Below are 23,165 nucleotides of genomic sequence, written 5' to 3'. Positions count from 1 at the left end.
ACGAGCAAAGGAAAGCAGAATTTAAATCACTTAATTATTGGAAATCTTAACCGACCTTATATAGTAATTATTACTAATTAACTGTTCCAATACAGCAACATTCCATAAACACACCCCTTGGCAAAAAGGTAAATTCAAAAACAGATTCTTACAGGCAGGAGGGAACAACATCCAGAGAGATTTCAGAGAAAGTTAGAGGACTCCTTTACTGAAGCTTGCAACTTTAATCCTGTTAGAATTTTGTAGGCTTCTATGAGATATCCCCACTCATTCTTTTAAACTCCAGAGAGTATAATCCTAACTGATCCAGCCCCTCAGCCCTGCCATCCCAGGAATCAGTCTGGTAAACCTTCGCTGCACTCCCTCCATCGCCTGAACATCCTTCCTCAGATAAGGAGGCCAGAGCCACACATAACACTCCAGGTGTGGTCTCACCAAGGCCCTGTACAATTGCAGTGAGACATCACTGCTCCTGTACTCGAGCAATAGGGTAAAGGAAAGGGTCTGGGTGGGTTACTCCTCGAGGGTCAGTGTGAACTTCTTGGGCCTCATGGCCTGTTTCCACACCATAAGGGTTCTATGATCCTATGATTCCATGAACTCTTCGGAGGTCTCTCATCCTGTGACTGCTATAGCTAAAAAAAAATCTAGAAAGCCTGAACTGTGTGAAATGGCCATTTCCCTTCCATTGTTAAACTGTTTTAAGAAAATCCAAAGGCCTCTGAAAACTTAGACTCTTCAGCAGCTCTGCCTTTACAACCTCTCTTCAATAAACCAGGGACAAAATAACCTTTTTAAAGTGAGAGCATCGTAACAATTAACATGTTGCAAAGAAAGCAAATGGTATGTTGGCCTTCACAGTGAGTGGATTTGAGTACAGAAGCAGTAATGTCTCACTCTAATTGTACAGGGCCTTGGTGGGACAACACCTCGAGTGTTGTGTGTGGCTATGGTCTCCTTACCTGAGGAAGGATGTTCAGGCGATGGGGGAATGCAACAAAGGTTTACTAGACTGATTCCTGGGATGGCAGGACTGAGAGGCTGGATCAGTTAGGTTTATATTCTCTGGCGTTTATAAGAATGAGCGGGGACATCTCATGGAAGCGTACAAACTTCTAACAGGATTAGACAGGGTAAACACAAGAAGGATGTTCCTGATGACCAAGGAATCCAGTACCAGGGGTCCCAGTCTCAGAATATGGGGTAGGCCATTTAGGACTGAAATGAGGGGAAATTTCTCCACCTAGAGCCTGTGGAATTCTTTGCCTCAGAAAGTGGTTGAGGTCAAAACATTTAAGGTTTTCAAAAAGGAGTTAGATATAGTTCTTACAGCTAAAGGGATCAGAGAGTGTGCGGAAAAAATGGAAATAGGCAACAGAGTTTGATGATCAGCAATGATCGTATTGAATAATGGAGCGGGCTTGAAGGGCCGAATGGCCTACTCTCATTCCTATTTTCTGTTTCTATTAGGCAGAAGGAATAAGAGAAAATTCAATTGGACTATAAACATCTGGAGATGCCTGCAAAATTCCCATGTTGTATATCTTATATAGCTCTTATAAAGTTTTAGGCCTTGTTCCAATAGTCATTTGAATGTGGTAGAAGTACATTTGATTACTTATTTGCAGTTAATCGATGAACCTGTAAAGGATTTGACATTATGGTGTCAAATACAGCCCACATTCCTGATGAAAACTTTATGCTCAAAACGTCGACTCTCCTGCTCCTTGGATGCGGCCCAACCAGCTGTGCTTTTCCAGCAACACACGTTTTGACTCTGACCTTCAGCATCTGCAGCCCTCACTTTCTCCCAGTCAAATAAAGAGGGTGACTAGGAAAGTATTTGCTGTGGTTCAGCTAATAGCAAGGGCGGCACGGTGGCACAGTGGTTAGCACTGCTGCCTCACAGCGCCAGAGATCCGGGTTCAATTCCCGCCTCAGGCGACTGACTGTGTGGAGTTTGCACATTCTCCCCGTGTCTGCGTGGGTTTCCTCCGGGTGCTCCGGTTTCCTCCCACGGTCACAAAGATGTGCAGGTCAGGTGAATTGGCCATGCTAAATTGCCCGTAGTGTTAGGTAAAGGGTAAATGTAGGGGTATGGGTGGGTGGCGGGTCGGTGTGGACTTGTTGGGCTGAAGGGCCTGTTTCCACACTGTAAGTAATCTAATCTAATGTCCCTGGCTGAACCAGAAGATTTATGGGTTCAAAGCAAATAATCAAGGTTGACACAGCAGTGAGGGAGTGATACAGTGTCGTTTGTGCTATCAGTCAGATCACACATTATACTGAAACCTTTCAGGAGGGTACAAAAATCCTGTAGTACAACGTGAGGAACAATTCAATTCTACCCGGGATCTTAGACAATATTTATTCTTTGGCCAACATCACTGAAAAACTGATTATTTCATCATTTTTCACACTCTCTTTTGTAGACGCCAATTGATTTCCCCTTGTTCCCTACATTATAAGACCAACTGCACTTCACAAGTACTTAGGTGGCTGAAAAGTATTTTGGGACATCCTGAGGTCATGAAAGGTGCTATAGAGGTTTCCTTTTCTAAGCGATCATGATTACTAAACCTGTTTTTTAACCAGGAACCAGTTGTTACGGCTGTGACACCGAACCGTGTATATATTTCTGGGGGAACCAGGGTCACCATCACTGGGACTGGTCTAGATGTTGGAGCGAGTGCTAAGATTCACATTAATGGAATAAATGATTTCATTACAGCCAAGTAAGTGCAAAATTGGAACAAAGTAAGAAGAATACTTAGATTTGTTTTGATAATTCTTTGACTTAGTGCAATGACATGAAAGAAATGAAATTGGGCAAGATGTCGACCCTTCAATGAAGTCATCTGTGACCCACACTGACCTTTGTCTTATATTGCTTTCAAAAATCTATCAATACCAGGTATAACATTAACACTTGATTGAGCAATAACAGCCTTTTGGTGAAGAAAGTTCCAAACTTCAACTGTTTAAGACAATTAGAACCTGAAAGGGTTAATTGACATTCATTGTAAACCCCACCCATCAGTATATAAAGGAATGATCTTGGGAGGAGCTAATGTGTGTGTCGATGTTAATCAGTGTTGCAGGATCAGTTGCCAGTAGTTAACAGTAATGTGTACTTAGTCTGAAGTCCAGTCTGAAGTCTCACAAGAGACTATTATGTAACTCATGTATAATGTAACTAACTATTAAGTACTCTGTAATAAACCTATTCTATTTATTAATATTACACATAAATTTGCTGAAAATTAAGTGCAGATATCCATCCCCTTTTGCTGCTAATAAATTAGAAGAATGCCAATAAGAAGGATTGGTGGCAGAGAATCTACTCAAGGTATTGCAGATGATTCAGGGGCTCAGTGGTTATAGCTGCAGCCACAGTGCACCAGGGACCCAGCTTCGATTCCAGCATTGGTTGACAGTGTATGTGGAGTTTGCACATTCTCTATATGTCTGTGTGGGTTTCTGCTGGGCCCTCCAGTTTCCTCCCACATTCCAAAGATGTGCACGTTAGGTGGATTGGCCATGCAAAGTTGCCCGATGTCCAGGAATGTGCAGGCTAGCTGAGTTGGCAGTGGAAAATGCAGGGTTACAAGAAGGGGTGGGTCTGGGTGGGATGCCCTTCAGAGAGTCGGTGTGGACTTGATTGGCTGAATGGCCTGCTTCCAGACTGGAGGGATTCTATTATTCCAATGAACATGACCACAATGTATGTCATGCTGACAGAGGGCAGATTTTGCCATTTCCATCAACTTATTTTACTCCTGAAAGATTATAGCTTCAATTTTTGGACTAATGATAAGTGAAGCATGCGCAATCCACATTAGCTTTGTTTACAGAGGAAGAGTGTTTATAACGTAGAGTAACAGTCGTTCTGACTCTAACCATGATGTACTTAATCTGTTTAAGGAATTTTTCTTGTATAGCAGAGATACGTGATCATAAAAACAATCACAAAAAAATTAGGTTTCAACAGTGACTATTAATGATTATTGTTCTACAATGTATTTTCTCACCCAGATCGAGCAGCTGCACTATTATGAGTAACACCTCAATAAAATGCACATTGCCAGAGTCATCCCGTGGTAAAAAAATACTGTGTTTGTTGTATGATTCTGAGAAAAGCTGTATGGCGAACAGATCTGCTGTACTGCACTATGTCAGACACATCTCCATTACAAAGGTGCACCCAACAGTTTCCTGGGTCAGGTAGGTTTCCTGGTGGGGGTGGGGGTGGGAGGACAAGGAATTGTATGTTTAGATTGTTTCAAATCTTATTCCAGGCGATTTTGTATTTGAACCTTGCATCTTTCCCAGAGTTCTGCGCCAAATTCCAAACCATTCGGATCTTGAAATTCAATTAACATTTCAGTAACTTGTCTGGTAAACAAACAGCAAAACTTCTTCAGGTCAAAGTTGTGGCCATGTAGCCAATCTCTGTAGAGTACACGGAGCATTCCTTGTTCCAGTCCTATACAAGTCCCTCCCACAATGCTTTCTCCAGTACAATGATGGCATCATGGGTGCTGCTACCCTCTCTCGTTCTGAACTGGAAGAATTTATGGATTTTACTTCCAATTTCCATCCTGCCCTCAGCTTCACTTGGTCCATCTCCAACTACTCTCTTCCCTTCTCCTTCCCATTTTTGGGGAAAGGCTGGCCACCAATATCCACTACAAACCCACGTACTCCATAGTTACCCTGATTACACATCCCTCACATCCTGCTTCCTGGAAGGACTCCATCCCAGTCTCACCATTTCTTCATCTATAGTACATTTCTTCTGATAATGCCACAATCCACAGGGGCCCTCAGAAATGTCCACTTGTTTTTCACAGCTGTGAATTCTCTACCAGTGTAGTTGACAGGGCCCTTAGCCATGTTTGACCCATCACCCGCACTCCGGTCTCACCCCTTCCCTTCCCTCCCACAACAATGATAGGGTTCACTTGGTCCTTACTTACCATCCCAACAGCCTCTGCATCCAAAGGATTGTCATTTCTGTCACCTCCAGCCGGATACCATGACCAGACACATATTTCCCTCCCCTCCTTTTTCAACATTCTGCAGGGACCATTTCCTTCAGGAAGTCTTGCTCCACTCCTTACATCTCCCCAACTCCCATGGCATTTTCCCATGCAAACACCTGCCCATTTACCTCCTCCCTCCTCACTATCCAAGGCCCCATACTCGCCTTCCGGGTGAAGCTGCAATTTACCTGCCCTTCACTCATTCTAGTGTACTGCATTCACTGGGGAGACAAAATGTGTACTGGGTGACCGCTGCGCAGAACTCCCCATATCCTGATCGCAAAAATGACTCAGAGCTTCCAGTTCAGCGTGCTATTTCAACACACCACCGTGGTCCCTGGCCAATATCCCTGTCGCAGGCCTGTTGCAGTGCTCCAGTGAGCCAGTGCAAGCTGGAAAAGCAACATCTCATTTTCCACCCTGCATCCTCTAGGACTCATCATTTGAGTTCAATACCTTTTGAGCCTGATTCCATCCTTCCATGTTTTTTACTCATCCCCACACCCAGTCCTGTTATAAATTGCCTTCAGCACAGACTAGCCATTTCACCTACTCTTCGACCTATTATCACATTATATAGGTTGCTTTCAGTATTGCCCTCCCATTTTCTCCTCCTCTTAGTTCTTATTATCACTTATTCAGGTTTTCCTCTGTCCAGGCCTGCTGTCCACAGTCTCCTTGTTTACCCACCTCTTTCATATTTCTCTCTCTCTCTCTCTCGGCTCCATCTCCACTTTCCCCACCTCCCCCCACCTCCTCCACCCGACAAACTCTGTCACATTTTCCTCACTGCTAACTGTTCCAATGAAGAATCATTGGACTCGGAACATTAACTTTGTTTTCTTCCTACATATGTGGCCAGACCTGCTAAGTTTCACCAGCAATTTCTGTTTTTGTTTTAGAACATGGAACAGCCATCTCCCCATGCTTAACTAGAATCAAACAGTCTCAAGCACAACAAATCAGCAAATGCCAGGCAGTTGTGACTGCTATCTCAAAAGGGAGGCCAGAGAACATAAGATAGGGTTCTAAATGAATATTTTGTGTTGGTGTTCAGTAGTGAGAAGGATGGAATGGGTATGGAAAGCAGGGAGGTGGTCTCTTATTCGAGAAATCAACAGCAACCATGAGGAGCTTTTGAGTGGGTCGGCAGAAGTTACATCTCCAGGGCCAGGTGAAATGTGTACCAGGTTGTTGAGTGAAGCAAGGCAGGAAATAGCATGGGCACTTGCAAAAATGTTCAATTCCTGTCTACCTAAGGAGAGATGACAGAGGACTGGTGGACAGCCAATGTGATACCATTATTCAAGAAAGGAGCATGGGACAAACCAGGAAACTACAGGCCCAGTAGTGGATAAACCAGTGGAAGTAATTCTGAGGAACTGAATTAATCTGCATTTGGAGAGGCAGGAATTAATCAAGAACAGTTGGCATGGTTTTGTTAAGGGAGGTCATGTCTGACCAGTTTGAACTTTTCAAAGAGATGAACATGTGTGTTCATGAGGGAAATCCATCTGATGTAGTTTCTTTGGACTTCAGCAAGGCTTTGATAAGATGCTACATGGGAGACTGAGAGCAAAGATAGAAGGCCATGTGATGCAAGGAAATTTGTTTAATTGGATCCACAATTGGCTGATGGGCAAGAAGCAGAGCGTGATGGTTGCGAGATATTTTTCTGACTGGAGGTTCAGTGGCATCACACAGGGGATAGTCTTGGCACCCTTGCTGTTTGTGGTTTCTATAAATGATTTAGACTTGAATATAGGAGGGATTATCAGTAAGTTTGGAGGGTCGGTAAGTAGTGAGCAGGATAGCCTTAGGCTACAAAAAGATATGAGTGGTGCTGGAAAAGCACATCAGGAATCCTGATGAAGGGCTTTTGCCCGAAACGTCGATTTTCCTGCTCTTCGGATGCTCCCTGATCTGCTGCGCTTTTCCAGCACCACACTCTCGACTCTAATGTCCAGCATCTGCAGTACCCACTTTCACCTACAAGAAGATGTGGATGTGCTGGTCAGATGGACTGATCAGCAGCAAATAGAATTCAATCCAGATAAATGTGAGGAGATGCACTTGGACAGGACAAACAAGGCAAGGGAATATTTGATGGATGGTAGGACTCTGAGAGGTGCCAAGGATCAGAGGAACCTTGGTGTGCATGTACAGCCGTCCCTTAAAGTATCAGGACAGCTGGATAAAGAGGTTAAGAAAGTATATGCTATATTTGCCTTTATTATTTAGGAATAAGTGTTAAGAGTAGAGAATGCTATTGGAATTGCATAAGGCATTAGTTAGGTCACAGCTGCAGTATTGTGTGTAGTTCTGGAATTCACATTATAGGAGGGATGTGATAACCCTGGAGAGGAGATTTGCCACGATCTTGCCTTGGCTAGAGTTTCAGTTCTGAAGAGAGATTGGACAGACTGGGGCTGTTTCCCTTAGAGCAGAGGAGATTAAGAGGAAACATGATTGAGATGTAAATAATTATGAGGGGTATAGATAGGAAGACAGGAAGAAACTTTTCTCATTGATGGAGGGATCAGTGACTTTAAGGCAAGGTTTAGAGGGAATGTGAGAAAAAAATAGTCTCACCCAGAGGGTGGCAGGAATCTGGAGCTCACTGCCTGTAAAGTTTGTACAGGCAAAAACCCTCAACATTCAAGAAGTATTTAGATGCACACTTGTGATGCCAAGGGATACAAGATTATCAATCAAGTGCTGGAAAATGAGATTCAGAATAATTGGTGATTGTTTTTGACCAGCACAGCTATGATGGGCCAAGGGGCCTTTATCTGTGCAATAGATCTCTATGATTCTGTGACTTCAGCTAAAGAGCAAGATGCTGCCTTCATAACTTTAATGAGGATGACACATTTTGTGCAAACATCAGGCTGTAATATTAGTGAACCATCCTCAATTGTTACTGTTGTATACTTTTTTAAACTGCTGCTTCTTAATAAACCGTCACTTACAAATGTCTGATTGCTCACATTTTTGTAAACCGTGCCACGAATGCCCAAAGTCCCATAGCAGCATCACCTGCAAATTTGCTTCCACGCCACTCACTCTCCTGGTTTGGAAATATATCACCTTTCCTTCAGTGTCACTGGGTCAAAATCCTGTAACTCCCTTCCCAGTGGCACTAAGTGTCCCTGCACACTGTACTGATTCAGAAAGGCTACTTTCTTAAGTACAATTAGGGATCAACATGAAACCCTGGCCCATACCCCATGAATGAACAAAATGATACAATTATTTAGATGCCATATTTGAAATTTATCAAAAAAACGTGAATGGATAAAGTAAAAATACATATCAGTCCATAAGTAACTATAAAACCTCTAATCATATGACTTTGGGATATATCAATATACATGCAACAGCTTCATTTTAAATCAGGTCTGCACAATTTCTTTGAAAATATCAAATTCAAAATGGTGGTTCTGTGGTTAGCACTGCTGCCTCACAACGCCAGGGTCCCAGGTTCAATTCCACCCTTGGTCAACTCTATGACTGTCTCTGTGGAGTTTTCACATTCTCCCCGTGTCTGTGCCCTTGCAGGTGCTCTGGTTTCCTGCACAATCCAAAGATGTGGATTGGCCATGCAGAGTTGTCCCATAGGCGGATAGTCATGGTAAATGCTTTTCATCTGGTTGGTGCAGACTTAATGGGTCGAATGGTCTCTACCTGCATTGTAGGAGAAAAAAAAAATCAAAAGAAGGGTGATCCCAATGTCAAATTACAGATCCTACACAGAAGGATCCTGGGACTGCAGGGTAAAAGGTTAATTGTTGAGCATGTTCATTGGAAGTTATGTAAATGATAATGTCGTGATCACATGATGATGGCCAGACAGTACATAGCTAAAATCTGTTTAGAAAGAGTTACGTAGAAAAGTCTTCAGACTCTGATACAGCATCTTTTCATAGAGTATTACACCAAAATATCCTTGAATAAAAGCATACCAAAAACAGCTCAAGGCCCCAATAACCATGTTGTCTGCTGACATTTATTTTGTATTGACACACCAAATTTGCTTTTTCCAGTGGAGGCCGAGCCATTACAATAAGTGGCATTAACTTAGACGTGGTTCAATGGATGCAAATTTCGTTAACAAGAAACTCCAAGGATCTAATTGTGAGTTCATTTGATTTTCAGTAACTGTAGCTTTCCTCAGTTAATCACAAATAAAGCACAGTGAAATCTCATTGAGTCAAATTTGGATAACGTGAAACTCCAGTTCTGCTGACTGTCAATCATTCCTGGTGACAAAATGACAAAATCAGTGGAATGATGTTGCCAGGGTTGGAGTGTTTGAGCTATAGGGAGTAACTGAATAGGTTGGGGCTATCTTCCCTGGAGCATCAGAGGCTGAAGGGGTGACCTTACAGAGGTTTATACAAAAATGAGGGGCATGGATAGGCTGAATAGCCAAGGCCTTTTTTGCCAGGGTGGGAAAATGCAAAGCTAGCAGACATGGATTTATGGTGAGAGGGGAAAGATTTAAAACAGACCTAAGGGGGATCCTTTCCACACAGAGTGCAGTGCATGTATGGAATGAACTGCCAAAGAAGAACATAGAACATTACAGCACAGTACAGGCTCTTCAGCCCTCAATGTTGCACTGACCTGTGAAACCAATCTGAAGCCCATCTACCCTACACTATTCCATTATCATCCATATGTTTATCCAATGACCATGTCGATAACCTTAATGTTGGCGAGTCTACTACCATTGCAGGCAGTGCATTCCACTCCCTTACTACTCTCTGAGTAAAGAATCTACCTCTGACATCTGTCTAATATCTATCATCCCTCAATTTAAAGTTATTCCCCTCATGTTAGCCATCACCATTCGAGGAAACAAGCTCTCTCTATCCACCCTATCTAACCCTCTAATTATCTTGTATGCCTCAATTAAGTCACCTCTCTCTAATGAAAACAACTTCAAATCCCTCAGCCTTTCCTCATAAGACCTTCCCTCCATACCAGGCAACATCCTGGTAAATCTCCTCTGCACCCTTTCCAAAGCTTCCACATCTTTCCTATAATGTGACAACCAGAACTGTTTGCAATACTTCAAGTGTGGCCGCACCAGAGTTTTGTACAGCTGTAGCATGATCTTGTGGCTCCAAAACTAAACCCCTCTACCAATAACAACTAACACACCATACATCTTCTTAACAACCCTATCAACTTGGGTGACAACTTTCAGGGATCTATGCACAAGGACCCTGAGATCTCTCTGCTCATCCACGCTAACAAGAATCTTACCATTAGCCCAGTACTCTCTATTCCTGTTACTCCTTCCAAAGTGAATCACCTCACACATTTTTGCATTAATCTCCATTTGCCACTACTCATCCCAGCTCTGCAGCTTATCTACATCCCTCCGTAGCCTGCAACATCCTTCAGTACTATCCACAACTCTACCAACCTTAATGTCATCCGCAAGTTTAGTAATCCACCCTTCAATGCCCTCATCCAGGTCACTAGTGAAAATGACAAACAGTAGTGGCCCCAAAACAGATCCTTGCATATACCATTAGTAACTGAACTCCAGGATGAACATTTCCAATCAACCACCACCCTTAGTCTTCTTACAGCTAGCCAATCTTTGATCCAAACTGCTAAATCACTTTCAATGCCATGCCTCTGTATTTTCTGCAATAGCGTACAGTGGGGACCCTTATCAAACACTTTACTGAAATCCAAATGCATCACATCAACTGCTTTACCCTTGTCCACCTGTTGGGTCACTTTTTCAAATAACTCAATAAAGATTGTGAGGCACAACCTACCCCTCACAAAATTATGTTGACAATCCCTAATCAACGTATTCCTTTCTAGATGAATATGAATCCTATCTCTTATAATCCTTTCCAACACTTTACCAACAACTGAAGTAAGGCTCACTGGTCTATAATTACCAGGGTTGTCTCTACTCCCCTTCTTGAACAAGGGGAGTACATTTGCTATCTTTCAGAATTCTGGCACTATTCCTGTAGACAATGATGACATAAAGATCAAAGCCAAAGGCTCTGCAATCTCTTTCCTAGCTTCCCAGAGAATCCTAGGATAAATCCTATCTGGCCCAGGGGATTTATCTATTTTCACACTTTCTAAAATTGGTAACACCTTCTCCTTATGAACCTCAATCCCATCTAGTCTTATAGCCTGTATCTCAGTATTCTCCTGAACAACATTGACAAAAGGTGAAGGCTGGAACGATTACAGCATTTAAAAGGCATCTGGATGGGTATATGAATTTAGAGAGATATGAGCCAAGTGCTAGCAAATGGGATTAGATTAATTTAGGATGTCGGCAGAGACAGGTTGGACCATAGGGTCTGTTTCGGTGCTGTACATCTCTATGATTCTATGATGTCTGCAATAAATGGAAATTCTGAATTAACTGACTCTGGATTAGTTTAAGCCTGCCACAAGACTACAGCAACCAACTGCACGACAGCAATGCCCACACAAGAGCCTTGGGACCCTGGACAGAAAAATAACCCATTTGACACTGAAATCTCGCTATGGAGAAACCTAAATTCTGTGAGCAGGTGTAAAGTTTAAAATTCTGCCTATCAGAGAGCAAGTGAATTTGATGTGGCAAAGTGGGAGATTCTATCATTGAGTTTGTCGACCATTCCAAAACAGAATGCCGGACAGGCACATTTGTTTGCAACCAAAATAGAAATTGCTGGAAAAGCTCAACAGGTTTGGCAGCATCTGTGGAGAGTAATCAGAGTTAACATTTCGGATCCAGTGACTCTTCCTCAGAAGTGATGGTAGCTTGGAAAATATTGGCTTTTATGCAGAAGATAGGGTGATAGAGGGGCTAAGGAGTAAATGATAGGTGGGGATAGAGCCCAAAGAGAGAGAGGACAGTTGGAGAGGCACAGGAGTGGATAATGATCAGGCAGGGTGAGAGACTGGCTATTAATGGTGACTGTTAGTGTCTAACAACAGGTTGTGTGTTTAGCAAATGATGTGATAACAAGGCCTGGTGTGTGGGGGTTGGGGTAAGGACATAGGCGAGCTCAAGCCCTGAAGTTGTTGAACTCGATATTGAGTCCAGAAGGCTGCAGGGTGCCCTCGTGGAAAATGAGGTGCTGTTCTTCCAGCTTTTGCTGCCAACATTTGTTGGCAAATTGTGTCCTGTGGGAGCCTTCAAAGCTTCGTTGAGCACAATTTTGTGGGACCCCTTGGATTTGATTCACAGTGACTTCACTGTATTTAGTTGCAATGGAACTGATTCACTTTTATATTAATGGCAAATGCATAAGTTAATCTTTTACATTATTTATCCTATATCAATCTTCTCTGTTTGTGGGACAGAATTGTACACGTCGTAATTTGGTCTGGGTCTGTGACACACCATCTGTGAAGGGCAGGGGAATCCTGGATACGCATCCCATGTTATTCACTATGTCAATAATAAAGCAGCAAGAGATCAATATGACATACCAAGAGGACCCTGAGTTCTACAATTTCTCAATGACTTTTGATGACCAAAAATCTTTGATATCTGTGGTGGTAAAAATTATTTAATTTCCTCACTTATTTGGCCCTTCTTCAGGTCTCATTTGTCTTAAGGCTCTCTCTAGCCTTCCTGTCTTATTTATTTTACAGAAAAAGAAAGATAATTTGCAACTTGACAAAAGCGAAGTGAAAATTTCTGTTCTGAGAAGCAAGGGAGGTCGAACAAAATGTAAGATTACAGAGGTGACAGAAGAGAAGATAAAATGTGAACTGAATGAGTCCAACTCTTCAATATCCAAAGTGGAAGTAAGTTCAAGGGGGTGGGTATGATCAGATTGTTTCACAAATCACTGGTTGGCCCTCAGTGGGAGTGTTGTGTCCAATTCTGGCCACAGTCCTTTAGAAAGACAATCAGGGCCTTAGAAAGAGCTCAGAATAATTACTTAAAGAAGATACAGTGAAGAGGAGATTTGATGGATCAGTTCAAGATTGATGAAGGACTAGGATAGAATTCTAGTGAAAGACTGTTAACATTTGGCAGGAGATTCACAAACTTAAGGCAATCAGCAAAAGCTCTAGAAGAAAGATGAGATGTTGTTATCCAGTGAATTGGATATTTGGTCAGAAGTCATATGACACCAGTTTATAGTCCAACAGGCACTCCACCTGACGAAGGGATAGCTTTGTGATTTCAAATAAATCCAGGTTGGACTATAACCTGGTGTCATGTGACTTCTGACTTTGTCCATCCCAGTTCAACATTGGCATCTTCACATCATGAACATTTAGAGGAAGCAGATTCAATGGTAAATTTCAAAAGGGGTTTGGATAAATGCTCAAAAAGGGAAGATTTACATGATTTTGGGGAAGGAGAATGGGACAAATCGAATAGTTCTTTCTTTAGAGAGCTGACACAGACACTGTGGGAGGAAGTGAGGACTGCAGATGCTGGAGATCAGAGTCGAGAGTGTGGTGCTGGAAAAGCACAGCAGATCAGGCAGCATCTAAGGAGCAGGAAAGTCAACGTTTCAACCATAAGCTCTTCATCAGGAATGAGGCTTGTGAGCCAAGGGATCTGAGAAATAAATGGGAAGAGTGTGGGACTGGAGGAAAGGTAGCTGAGAATGCGATAGGTAGATGGAGGTGGGGGTGAATGTGATAGGTCAAAGAGGAGCGTAGAGCGGATAAGTGGGAAGGAAGATGTTCAGGTAGGACAGGTCATGAGGGTGATGCCAAACTGGAAGGTTGTAACTCGGATAGGGTGGGGAGAAAGGAAATGAGGAAACTGGTGAAATCCACATTGATCCCGTGTGGTTGGAGGGTCCCAAGGTGAGGTGATCTTCCTCCAGGTGTTGGGTGGTGAGGGAGTGGCGATGGAGGAGCCCAGGATCTGCATGTCTTTCGTGGTGTGGGAGGGTGAGTTGAAGTGTTCAGCCGTAGGGTGGTGGGGTTGGTTGGAGTGTGTGTCCCAGAGATGTTCTCTAAAGCACTGTGCAAGTAGGCATCCTGTCTCCCCAGTGTAGAAGAGACTGCATCGGGAGCAACGCATACAGTAAATGACATGTGTGGGAGTGCAGGTAAAACACTGATGGATGTGGAAGGGTCCTTTGGGGCCTTGGATGGAGGTGAGGGGAGAGGTGTGGGCGCAGGTTTTGTAATTCCTGTGGTGGCAGCAGAAGGTGTTGGGAAGGGAGGGTGGGTTGGTCGGTGGCGTGGACCTGACAAGAGTCGCGGAGGGAATGGTGTTAACGGAAAGCAGATGTGGAGGGAGGGAAATATATCTCTGGAGGTGGGGTCCATTTGTAGTTGACAGAAATGGCGAAGGATGATGTGATGTATCCGGAGGTTGGTGGGATGGAAGGTGAGGACCGGGCCGTTCTGTCCTTGTTGTGGTTGGAGGGGTAGGGTTCGAGGATGGAGGTGTGGGAAGTGGATGAGATGCACTGGAGGCCACCATTAACCACGTGGGTGGGGAAATTGAAGTCTTTGAAGAAAGAGCCCGTCTGGTGTGTTCTGTGGTGTAATTGGTCTTCCCTGGGGGAAATGCGGAGGTGGAGGAATTGGGAATAATGGACAACATTTTTACGGAGGCAGGGTGGGAGGAGTTGTAGTCCAGATAGCTGTGGGAGTTGGTAGGTTTGTAGAAGATGTCCATGTTGAGTTGGTCACCGTTGATGGAGATGGAGAGGTCCAGGAAAGGGAGGGAGGTGTTTGAGATGGTCCAGGTGAACTTCAGATCGGTGTGGAATGTGTTAGTGAAATTGATAAACTGTTCAATCTCCTCTTGATCACTTTATCTACCTGAAGACCATAATATATAGGAGCAGAATTTGGCTAGTCAGCCCATTGAATGTGCTCTGCCATTTGATTATGCCTGATATATTTCTCAATCCAATTCTACTGCCTTCTTCCCATAACCCCTTGATCCCCTTACTAATTCAGAAGTTATTTATCTCTGAATACACTTGAATCCATAATAACTTGGCCTCTACAGCTTTCTGTGGCAATAAGTTCCTCATATTAACTACCTTCTGACTGGAGAAATTCCTACTCATCTCAGTTCTAAAGGGTTGTCCCTTCACTCTGAAGCTGTGACCTTGGTTCCTAGTCTCTTCTGCTAGCAGAAACAGTTTCTCCATGTCCACCCAATCCAGGGCTACCTGTATTCTGTAGGTTTCAAGTACAGACCCAGAGTCCTCAACCGCTTCTCATATGACAAACCCTTCATTCCCAAGATCATTCTTGTGAACATCCTCTGGACCCTCTCCAATGCCAGTGCAAGCTTCCTTAGATACCTGTGTAGCTACCTTCAGCAATCGATGGACTTTCATTGGAAAGTCTCTTTGTCCTTCTCAGTTTACAATAGCTCTCTCCCAAACTCTCATTATTGGGATCCTATTGAAAAGTTCCCCTTTTACCCACTTCTCCTGCATCTGCCTTCCTATTTGTTAGCTCCTCAATTCTCTGCAACAAATGCCGGGCATGCCCCAATAAAGGAAAACAACAATGTTGTGGCTAGAGCCATGGATAGGAATGGATGAGCCTCCAACCTGCCGAGGAATCTCTCCCACTCTTACTGCCTGCCATTGGCATGTTTTGGAAGGATTTATGAGCTGAAACTCACTATTTGGCCCATGTTACAAATTTCCTTGGTCATCAAGTCCTGGAGGAGGACTTGAAACTGGTGCACTTGGTTCAGTGGTAGTGGTGTACCTACTGTGCCACGGGATCTCTTTGTCTTCAACCATTGGCAAATAACTGATGACCTTTCTTCACCCATCCTGAAGATGTGCAGCTGACCAATAGGATGTAAGTGAGGCCCCAAAGTTAAAAGTAACCCAGACAGGCAGTCTGCTCACCAAGCCAAAACCTTGCACCATACTGAGCTCCAAAATGAACCTTGCTCCATTCTGAGCCCTGGGAATGCCTCCTCCATTATTCTGCACACCCCAGAAGTCATATCTAGTCAGAGAACATTCATCATAAATATTGAAGAGTAATTTCTCTGGTCAAATCATAAATATTTCCTTTTAGTGACTTCACACCTGTTTATATAACTCAGGTTAAATTGGTGGAATGTGGTAGAATACATCCCAAATACGTTAAAATTGTGTTTTCTTATTAGGTGAAAGTCGGTGATTATGTGAAACATTTAAGCTCACCAACCAGCAACAAGTCCATTTTTGCTATACTGATTTTGATACCTGTTATGCTGCTCCTTTTCATCATTGGTGAGTATTTAATGTACGTTTTGTTAAAATTTCAAAGCATTTCTACAAAATGACTAATCACTCTTGGTCCTGCTCCTTTTCTCTTTTATCTTTTTCTAAGTGGTTTCTCTTGGTCTGCAGAGGATGGTTTTGAGGAAGGGTTGGATAGACAGATATCTGGGCTGGAGGGATGATCAGGGAATGTAAATGGAACGGTGTAGAGAATGGATAAATGGATGAAATGAGTGATAAATGAAGAGAGAGAAAGAGCTGGATGGGTAGTTGAAAGAAAGATGCCTGAATTGGAGTTGGATGGATGAATAGAAAAATATAATAATTGAAGCATATGGAATATAAGGACTGACCATCAGTACCTTGTGAAAACCTGAAGAAATCATTATTTATGGGATGCTGCTTATTGAATTTGTTTTGTACGATGATGGATAAATTAATGTATCATCATACTGCTCCGTAGATGTTGATTAATTTGTCAGAATGACTGGTAAGTTTATAATGTCATTTTTCCATTGTAGTTTAATGCTTTTACATTGAAGTCGTTTGTTCAGCTTCTTCTCCCGTGCATTCTCTGTCTCTCTCTCTCTCCTAAGTCATTGTGACAAACATCTGCAACATTTACCCGCCTGAACTTGAGTCTGTCTTTAGATTCCACCCCACCTCCTGCACTGTCCTCTCTTACGTGCTCTTGCTCATAAGACCCACTCCTCCCTCCACAATCCTCTTTTAAACAAACTGTTGAACACTCAGCTTCCTTACTTGCTTCCTGATTTTGCTCATGATTCCCTTTTCCTTACGCCTGTTTCCCTAGTCCTTCAAATCTGCTGTCATCATCCTCTCCTCAACAAACCTATCCTTCATCCTAATGTAGTTTAAAACCACCACCTCATTTTCTTCGCTTTCCTTTCCTAAGGATTAAGCTGTGGCGCTGTCGGTAGTGTGATAATTTGCAAGATGCAGACTTTAGTGGAAAGATCAAGGCCCTATCAGTCTTCCTCAAGACACCTAAAAGATCCTGTGGTTTTGTTACAAAGAAAAACATGGAGTTCTTCCTTGTGTCTTGGTCAACATTTATCCCTCAATCTTCTTATCCACTTATTATCACTTTGCTGTTTGTGGGAGCTTGCTGTGCACAGATTGGCTGCCATGTTTTCTACATTACAGTAGTGACTACTATTCAAGAAGTCCATCATTGTTTGTAAAGCACATTTAGACTGCCAGTGGTTATCGAAGGTGCGATATAAAGGCAAGTTTTTCTTTCTTTGAAGATCCCAGAAATGTTACAGTGTCATAGGTGGCCATTCAGCCCTTCATGCAACCAAAGGCGATTCAGTGAGCCTCATGACTTTGTGACCATACACGTGCCTTTTTCCCCATATCCTTGCATGTTGCTCCTATTTAAAGCATCACCCAATGCCCTCCTGAATGTTCTCATTGAACCTGCCTCCACCTCAGTTCCAGGCAGTACATACCAGTCTTTAACTACTTGTTGAGTGAAAAAGCTTTTTCTCACATCACTGTTGTTATATTTGCAAATCACATGAAACCTGTGCCCTCTCATCCTTGATCCTTCTATAAGCGGGGACAGCTTCTCCCTTTCTACTCTGTCTAGACCTCTCTTGATTTTGGGAACATCCATCAGATCTCCTCTTCGCTGTCTCTTTTTCATGAAGAACAGCCCATCCAACCTCTTCAACCTATCCTCATCACTGAAGTCTCTCATCTCTGGGACCAGTTTGTAAATATTGTACTCTCTGCACTTTCTCAAAAGTGATCATGTCCTTTGCATACTGTGATGCCTAGGATGGTACACAGTTCTCCAGTTGAGGTCTAACAAATATCTTCTGTAAGTTCAGCATCATCTTATTCTGTGCTCCTAATAATAAAGCCAAGGATGCTGTATGTTTTATTAAGTGCTGTCTCCACTGTCCTGCCACCTTTAATAATCTGTAGACATATACTCCCAGGTCCCTCTGTTCCTACACCCCCTTAAGTATTGTAACCACATTTTTATATTTTCTGCCAAAATTCTTTCTACTACAGTGTATCACCTCACACTTTTCCACATCGAACTTCATCTACTTGTTGGGCCGAAGGGCCTGTTTCCACACTGTAGAGAATCTAATCTAATCTAATCTACTGACAAAGAACAAAGAGAAGAACAGGCCCTTTGGCCCTCTAAACCTGCACCTCATTAAACTAAAAAAACAACCTTCTGCCCTTATTCAGTTAATATCCCTCTATTCCTTCCCTATTCATGTAACCATCCAGATGTCTCTTAAATGTCACCAACATACCTGCTCTCACCACCTCTTCTGGCAGTCCGTTCCAGGCTCCTACCACTGTCGGTGTGAAAACCTTCCCTACCACATCTCCCTTAAACTTACCCCTCTCACTTTGAACGTGTGCCCCCTTGTAATTGAAACTTCATCCACGGAAAAAAAGCCTCTAACTATCCACCATATTTATGCCTCTCATAACTCCTCTCAGCCACCATCTTTCCAGTGAAAACAATCCTAGACATTTTAACCTTTCCTCATAGCCAATGCTCTTGAGACCAGGCGACACCTTAGTGAACCTTCTCTGCACACTCTCCAAACTTCCACTTCCTTCTGGTAGTGTGGTGACCAAAACTGCTCACAATACTCCGATAGCAGCCTAACAAAGGTTTTATATACCTGCAACATAGTTTGCCAACTGATGTACTCCATGCCCTGGCCAATGAAGGCAAGCATGTCATCTGCTTTCTTAATCAGCTTGGCCACTTTTGTTGCCGCTTTTAGGGAGCTGTGGACCTGCATGACCAGATCTGCCTATGTGTTAACATTCCTAAGGGTTCTGCCGTTTACAGTATAATTCGCACCTGAATTTTAATCTCCAAAATGCATCACCTCACATTTGTCTGGATTAAACTCCATTTGCCATTTCTATGCCCAAGTTGTCAATCTGTCTATATTCTGTTGTATCCTTTCACAGTCATCGGCACTATCAGCAACTCCACCAGTCTTTGTGTCATCTGCAAACTTACTAATAAGACCACCCACATTTTCCTCCAGATCATTTATATATCCTACAAACACAGAGGACCTAAGGTTGAATCCTGTGGAGCACCACTAATTACCAGTCTCCATTCTGAAAAACACCCTTCCACCACTATCTCTGTCTTCTATGACCAAGCCACCTTTGTATCCATCAAGCCAACTTACCCTGCATCCCGTGTAATTTTAGTTTTTGTACCAATCTGCCATGTGGGACTTTATCAAATGCTATACTAAAGTCCATTAAAAACTGCATCTACAGGCCTTCCCTTATCAATAATCCTTGTCACTTGTTCAAAAAAGCTCAATCAGGACCATCTGTCTATCCCATCAGCTTCTTTGTCAATGTCCTCCTGAAATTCTACACGGTCATCCTCACAGTTTACAATGCTTGCAAGTTTCTTTCATCCACAAACTTTGACATTACCCCCTGCACATAAGATCTAGATATCTCTGATTTGATTTGATTTATTATTGTCACATACTTAGGTTACAGTGAAAAGTTTTGTTTTGTGTTCAGTACAGGCATTAGGATAGTAAAACAGAGCAAGGAATACAGTGTTGTGGCTGCAGGGCAGGTGCACAGAGAGCAAGATCAACATTAAATTTAAAATTCAGGAAAAGCAATGGTCCCACTGCTCCTCCTATAGTACCCCCAATACAAATCTTCTTCCGGCCTGAAAACTATTCATTGACCACCACCTTTTGTTTCCTTACACCTGATCAATATTGCCTCTGTCCCTTTTATTCCACATGTTTTAACTTTTTTTCACAAGTCTGTTGTGTGATTCTGTGTCAAATGGCATCTGGAAATCCCTGTGTGCTGTAACACTGAAGTAACTGAGGAACATTTAGGATTGGAATAAAGAAACATTTTCTCACTCAAAAAGTAGAATTCTATATATGCATGGAATTCTCTACCATAGTCGGCTGTGAAGACTAAGTCACTGAATATATTCAGGAAAGACATAGATAAATTGTTATATTTTAAAGCCTTCAAGTGGTATGGGGAGAAAGTGGGGATATGGTGTTGAGGTAGAGGATCAGCATGGTCCTAGTAAATGGCACAGGATGTCACGCAATTGCCTACTCTTGCTCCTGTTTCTATGTAAAAGCATTAACCTCATTGAGCCTTTGTTATCTCTTCAAAGATCTATATCAGATTAGACATAGCTTGATTTCTCCTTTAGAAATCCATGCTGGCTCTTCCTAATTAATCTTTTCCCATAGTTCTATCCTGAATAATTGTTTCTAGAAGTTATCCCACTCACTGAAGTTAAACTGACTGGTCTGCAATTGTGGGACTTTTGCTTACAATCCTTTTACAACAAGGGTGTAATTTCAGTTCTCCAGCCCTCTGGCACTACCACTGAGTTTGGGAAAAACTGGTAGACTGTGGTGAGTGCACCTGCAATTTCCACTCTTATTTCCTACAATATCCTTCAATGCATCTCAGCCAGTCCCTGTGCCTTGTCAACTTTAAGTACTAGCAGTCTATCCAATATTTTCTCCTTATTAATTTTGAGCTCTTTTAGAGAGTCATACAGTCATAAAGCACAGAAGAGACACTTTGGTCCATTCGGTTTATGCTGACCTGTCTTTCCTATCAATCCCACTTTCCATTATTAGGCCCCTAAACCTTGAATGTTACGATATTTTAAGTGCTCATCTGGGTTCTTTTAAAAGTTATGAGTTTTCCCACCTCCGAGTCAGTCCATACTCCCGTCACCCTCTGGGTGAATTTTGTTTTCCTCAAATCCCCTCTAAACCTTCTGCCTTTCACTTTAAAATTATGCTCCCTCACTATTGACCCTTCAACTGAGGGGAACAGCTGCTATTTATCCATCCTGTCCATGCCCCTCATAATCTTTTACACCTCTATTATGTCCCCTCATCCTTTTCTGCTCTAAAGAAAACAACCCAAGCCTATCCAATCTCTCTTCACAAATAATGTGCTCCATCCCAGGCAACATCCTGATGAATCCCCTTTGTACCCTCTCCAGTGTAATCACATCCTTCCTATAGACTACACGCTAAACTCCAGCTGTGGCCTAACCAAAATGTTGTACAGCTCCAACATAACCTTCCTGTCCTTATAATCTACTCCACAACTGTTAAAGCCAAGCATCCTCTATGCCTTCATAACAGCCTATTAAACTGACCTGTCACCTTCAGATATCTGTGGACAAGCATCCCAAAATCTCTCTGACCTTCCTAGTGGCCTTCTGTTCATTGAGTACTCCCATGTCTTGTTAGTTCTTCCTGAGTGCATCACCTCATACCCTTCCAGGGTTAAATACCATGTACAACTGATTTGACCATTTGACCAATCCATCAATATCTTCCTTCACCTTCCTCACCTTCAACCACCTGCCCAATCTTCGTGTTATCCATGAACTCATTATCATCCCCCATTAGAGTGCCTCCCCTGTCAATGTGATCTGGGTAGCAGGCCCTCTTTAGCAAAGACAGATGTTAAAATTTTAATTTAACTCCTCAGCCATGACCATTGCCACTTCGGAAATCCCCTTTTTAGTTCCTGATCAGCCCAATTCTTCATTTTACCATTGGTGTGTTTTTAAAAGACTTTGGTATTTTCCCCCTTTATATTGGCCCTGAGTCTTCTCAAAATCCATATTTGTTTCTCTAGTATGTTTTCTCAGTTCCTCATTGAATCCCCTTGAGTGTGATGCCATGTCAAGCTGCTCTTTCCCTCAGTTTACTCTTTGAGTCCCTCCAGTCAGGGTTTTTGTGTAAACTGAGTGTCTGATGGTATAGCCATACCTCCACTCAGACTGCTGCCTTCCAGCTCGACTAGGACCCTCACTCAGCTCAGCTGCTCTGTGACCTTGCCTGAGTTACTTGTAGAATTGATTATTCTTATGCTGCCCTGACCAGTTTCCCATTATCCACTTGACATAAATGTATGCTCATCCTAAACTCTGATGCTTGTATCTAAACTTGCTCTAAATTCTACTCACCTGCCACTTCCATGGTCATTGACTTTCAGTGACTTCTTATCTCACATCTCACAATTTTAAAATTCTTATCTCATATTCCAGCCCACCCATGATCTTCCCCCTCTTGACCTTTGTCATTTCCTGCAGCCCCATAATCCTGTGAGACTGCAATGCTCCTCTCATTGTAGCATCTTGCACACTCCATTTTGAATCACTCTACTCATGGCCAGCGCGTTTTCAGTTGTTCAGGCTGTAATATCTAGAATTTCCACCTTAAGCCTATTTGCCTTCCTACATCTCTCTGTCCTTAAAAATCTCCTTAAAATATCTGCCTCATAGTCAAGATTTGGTCACCTTCTGTGCCTAGGTACCTCACTATGCCTCCCCACATGTCGCCCCTGACTCCCCAGAGCATGTGTACTATCTACAAAGCTGAAGTCAGGAGTGTGATGATAAACTCTCCGATTGTCTGGATGCATGTGGTTCCAGCAAAACTCAGTGCAATTCAAAAGAAAGAGACTGGTTTAATTGGCACCCCAGCCACCACCTTCAATATTCACTCCTTCCATCACTAAAACACAGAAGGCAACTCAGAGCAGTACAAAGGCTCAGTGTTTCACTGGGATAAGTTCAGGGAGACTGGGTTCAATTCCACCCTTGAGTGACTATCTGTGTGGAGTTTATACATTCTTCCCATGGTCTGCGTGGGTTTCCTGCGGGTGCTCCGGTTTCTTCCCACAGTCCAAAGATGTGCAGGTCAGGTGGATTGACCATGCGAAATTTCTCATTGTGTCCAGAGATGTGAAGGTGAGATGAATTAGTGGTCTGCTTCCACACTGTAGAGGTTTAATGATTCTATATGTACCATCTACAGGATACATTGCAGTAGCTCAGCAAGACAGAGATGCC

The 23,165-nt window shown here is 42.8% G+C and overlaps 1 protein-coding gene across 1 annotated transcript in view; it reads left to right on the top strand.

The window, feature by feature from the left end:
- plxnc1 (plexin C1) overlaps positions 1-23,165 on the top strand; it is a 125,811-nt gene that overhangs the window by 63,703 nt on the left and 38,943 nt on the right. Inside the window, exons 13-18 of the mRNA XM_043713333.1 lie at positions 2,596-2,735; positions 4,036-4,224; positions 9,092-9,182; positions 12,390-12,587; positions 12,684-12,839; positions 16,159-16,264. Coding sequence (XP_043569268.1) covers positions 2,596-2,735; positions 4,036-4,224; positions 9,092-9,182; positions 12,390-12,587; positions 12,684-12,839; positions 16,159-16,264 — 880 coding nt within the window. The remainder of the gene's footprint in view (positions 1-2,595; positions 2,736-4,035; positions 4,225-9,091; positions 9,183-12,389; positions 12,588-12,683; positions 12,840-16,158; positions 16,265-23,165) is intronic.

This window comes from Chiloscyllium plagiosum, chromosome 23 (genome assembly GCF_004010195.1).
Source record: "Chiloscyllium plagiosum isolate BGI_BamShark_2017 chromosome 23, ASM401019v2, whole genome shotgun sequence".
In the NCBI taxonomy this organism is placed as follows: Eukaryota; Metazoa; Chordata; class Chondrichthyes; order Orectolobiformes; family Hemiscylliidae; genus Chiloscyllium; species Chiloscyllium plagiosum.
The sequence above is the reverse complement of the archived record's forward strand: the minus strand, read 5'-3'. Positions and strand labels throughout refer to the sequence as shown.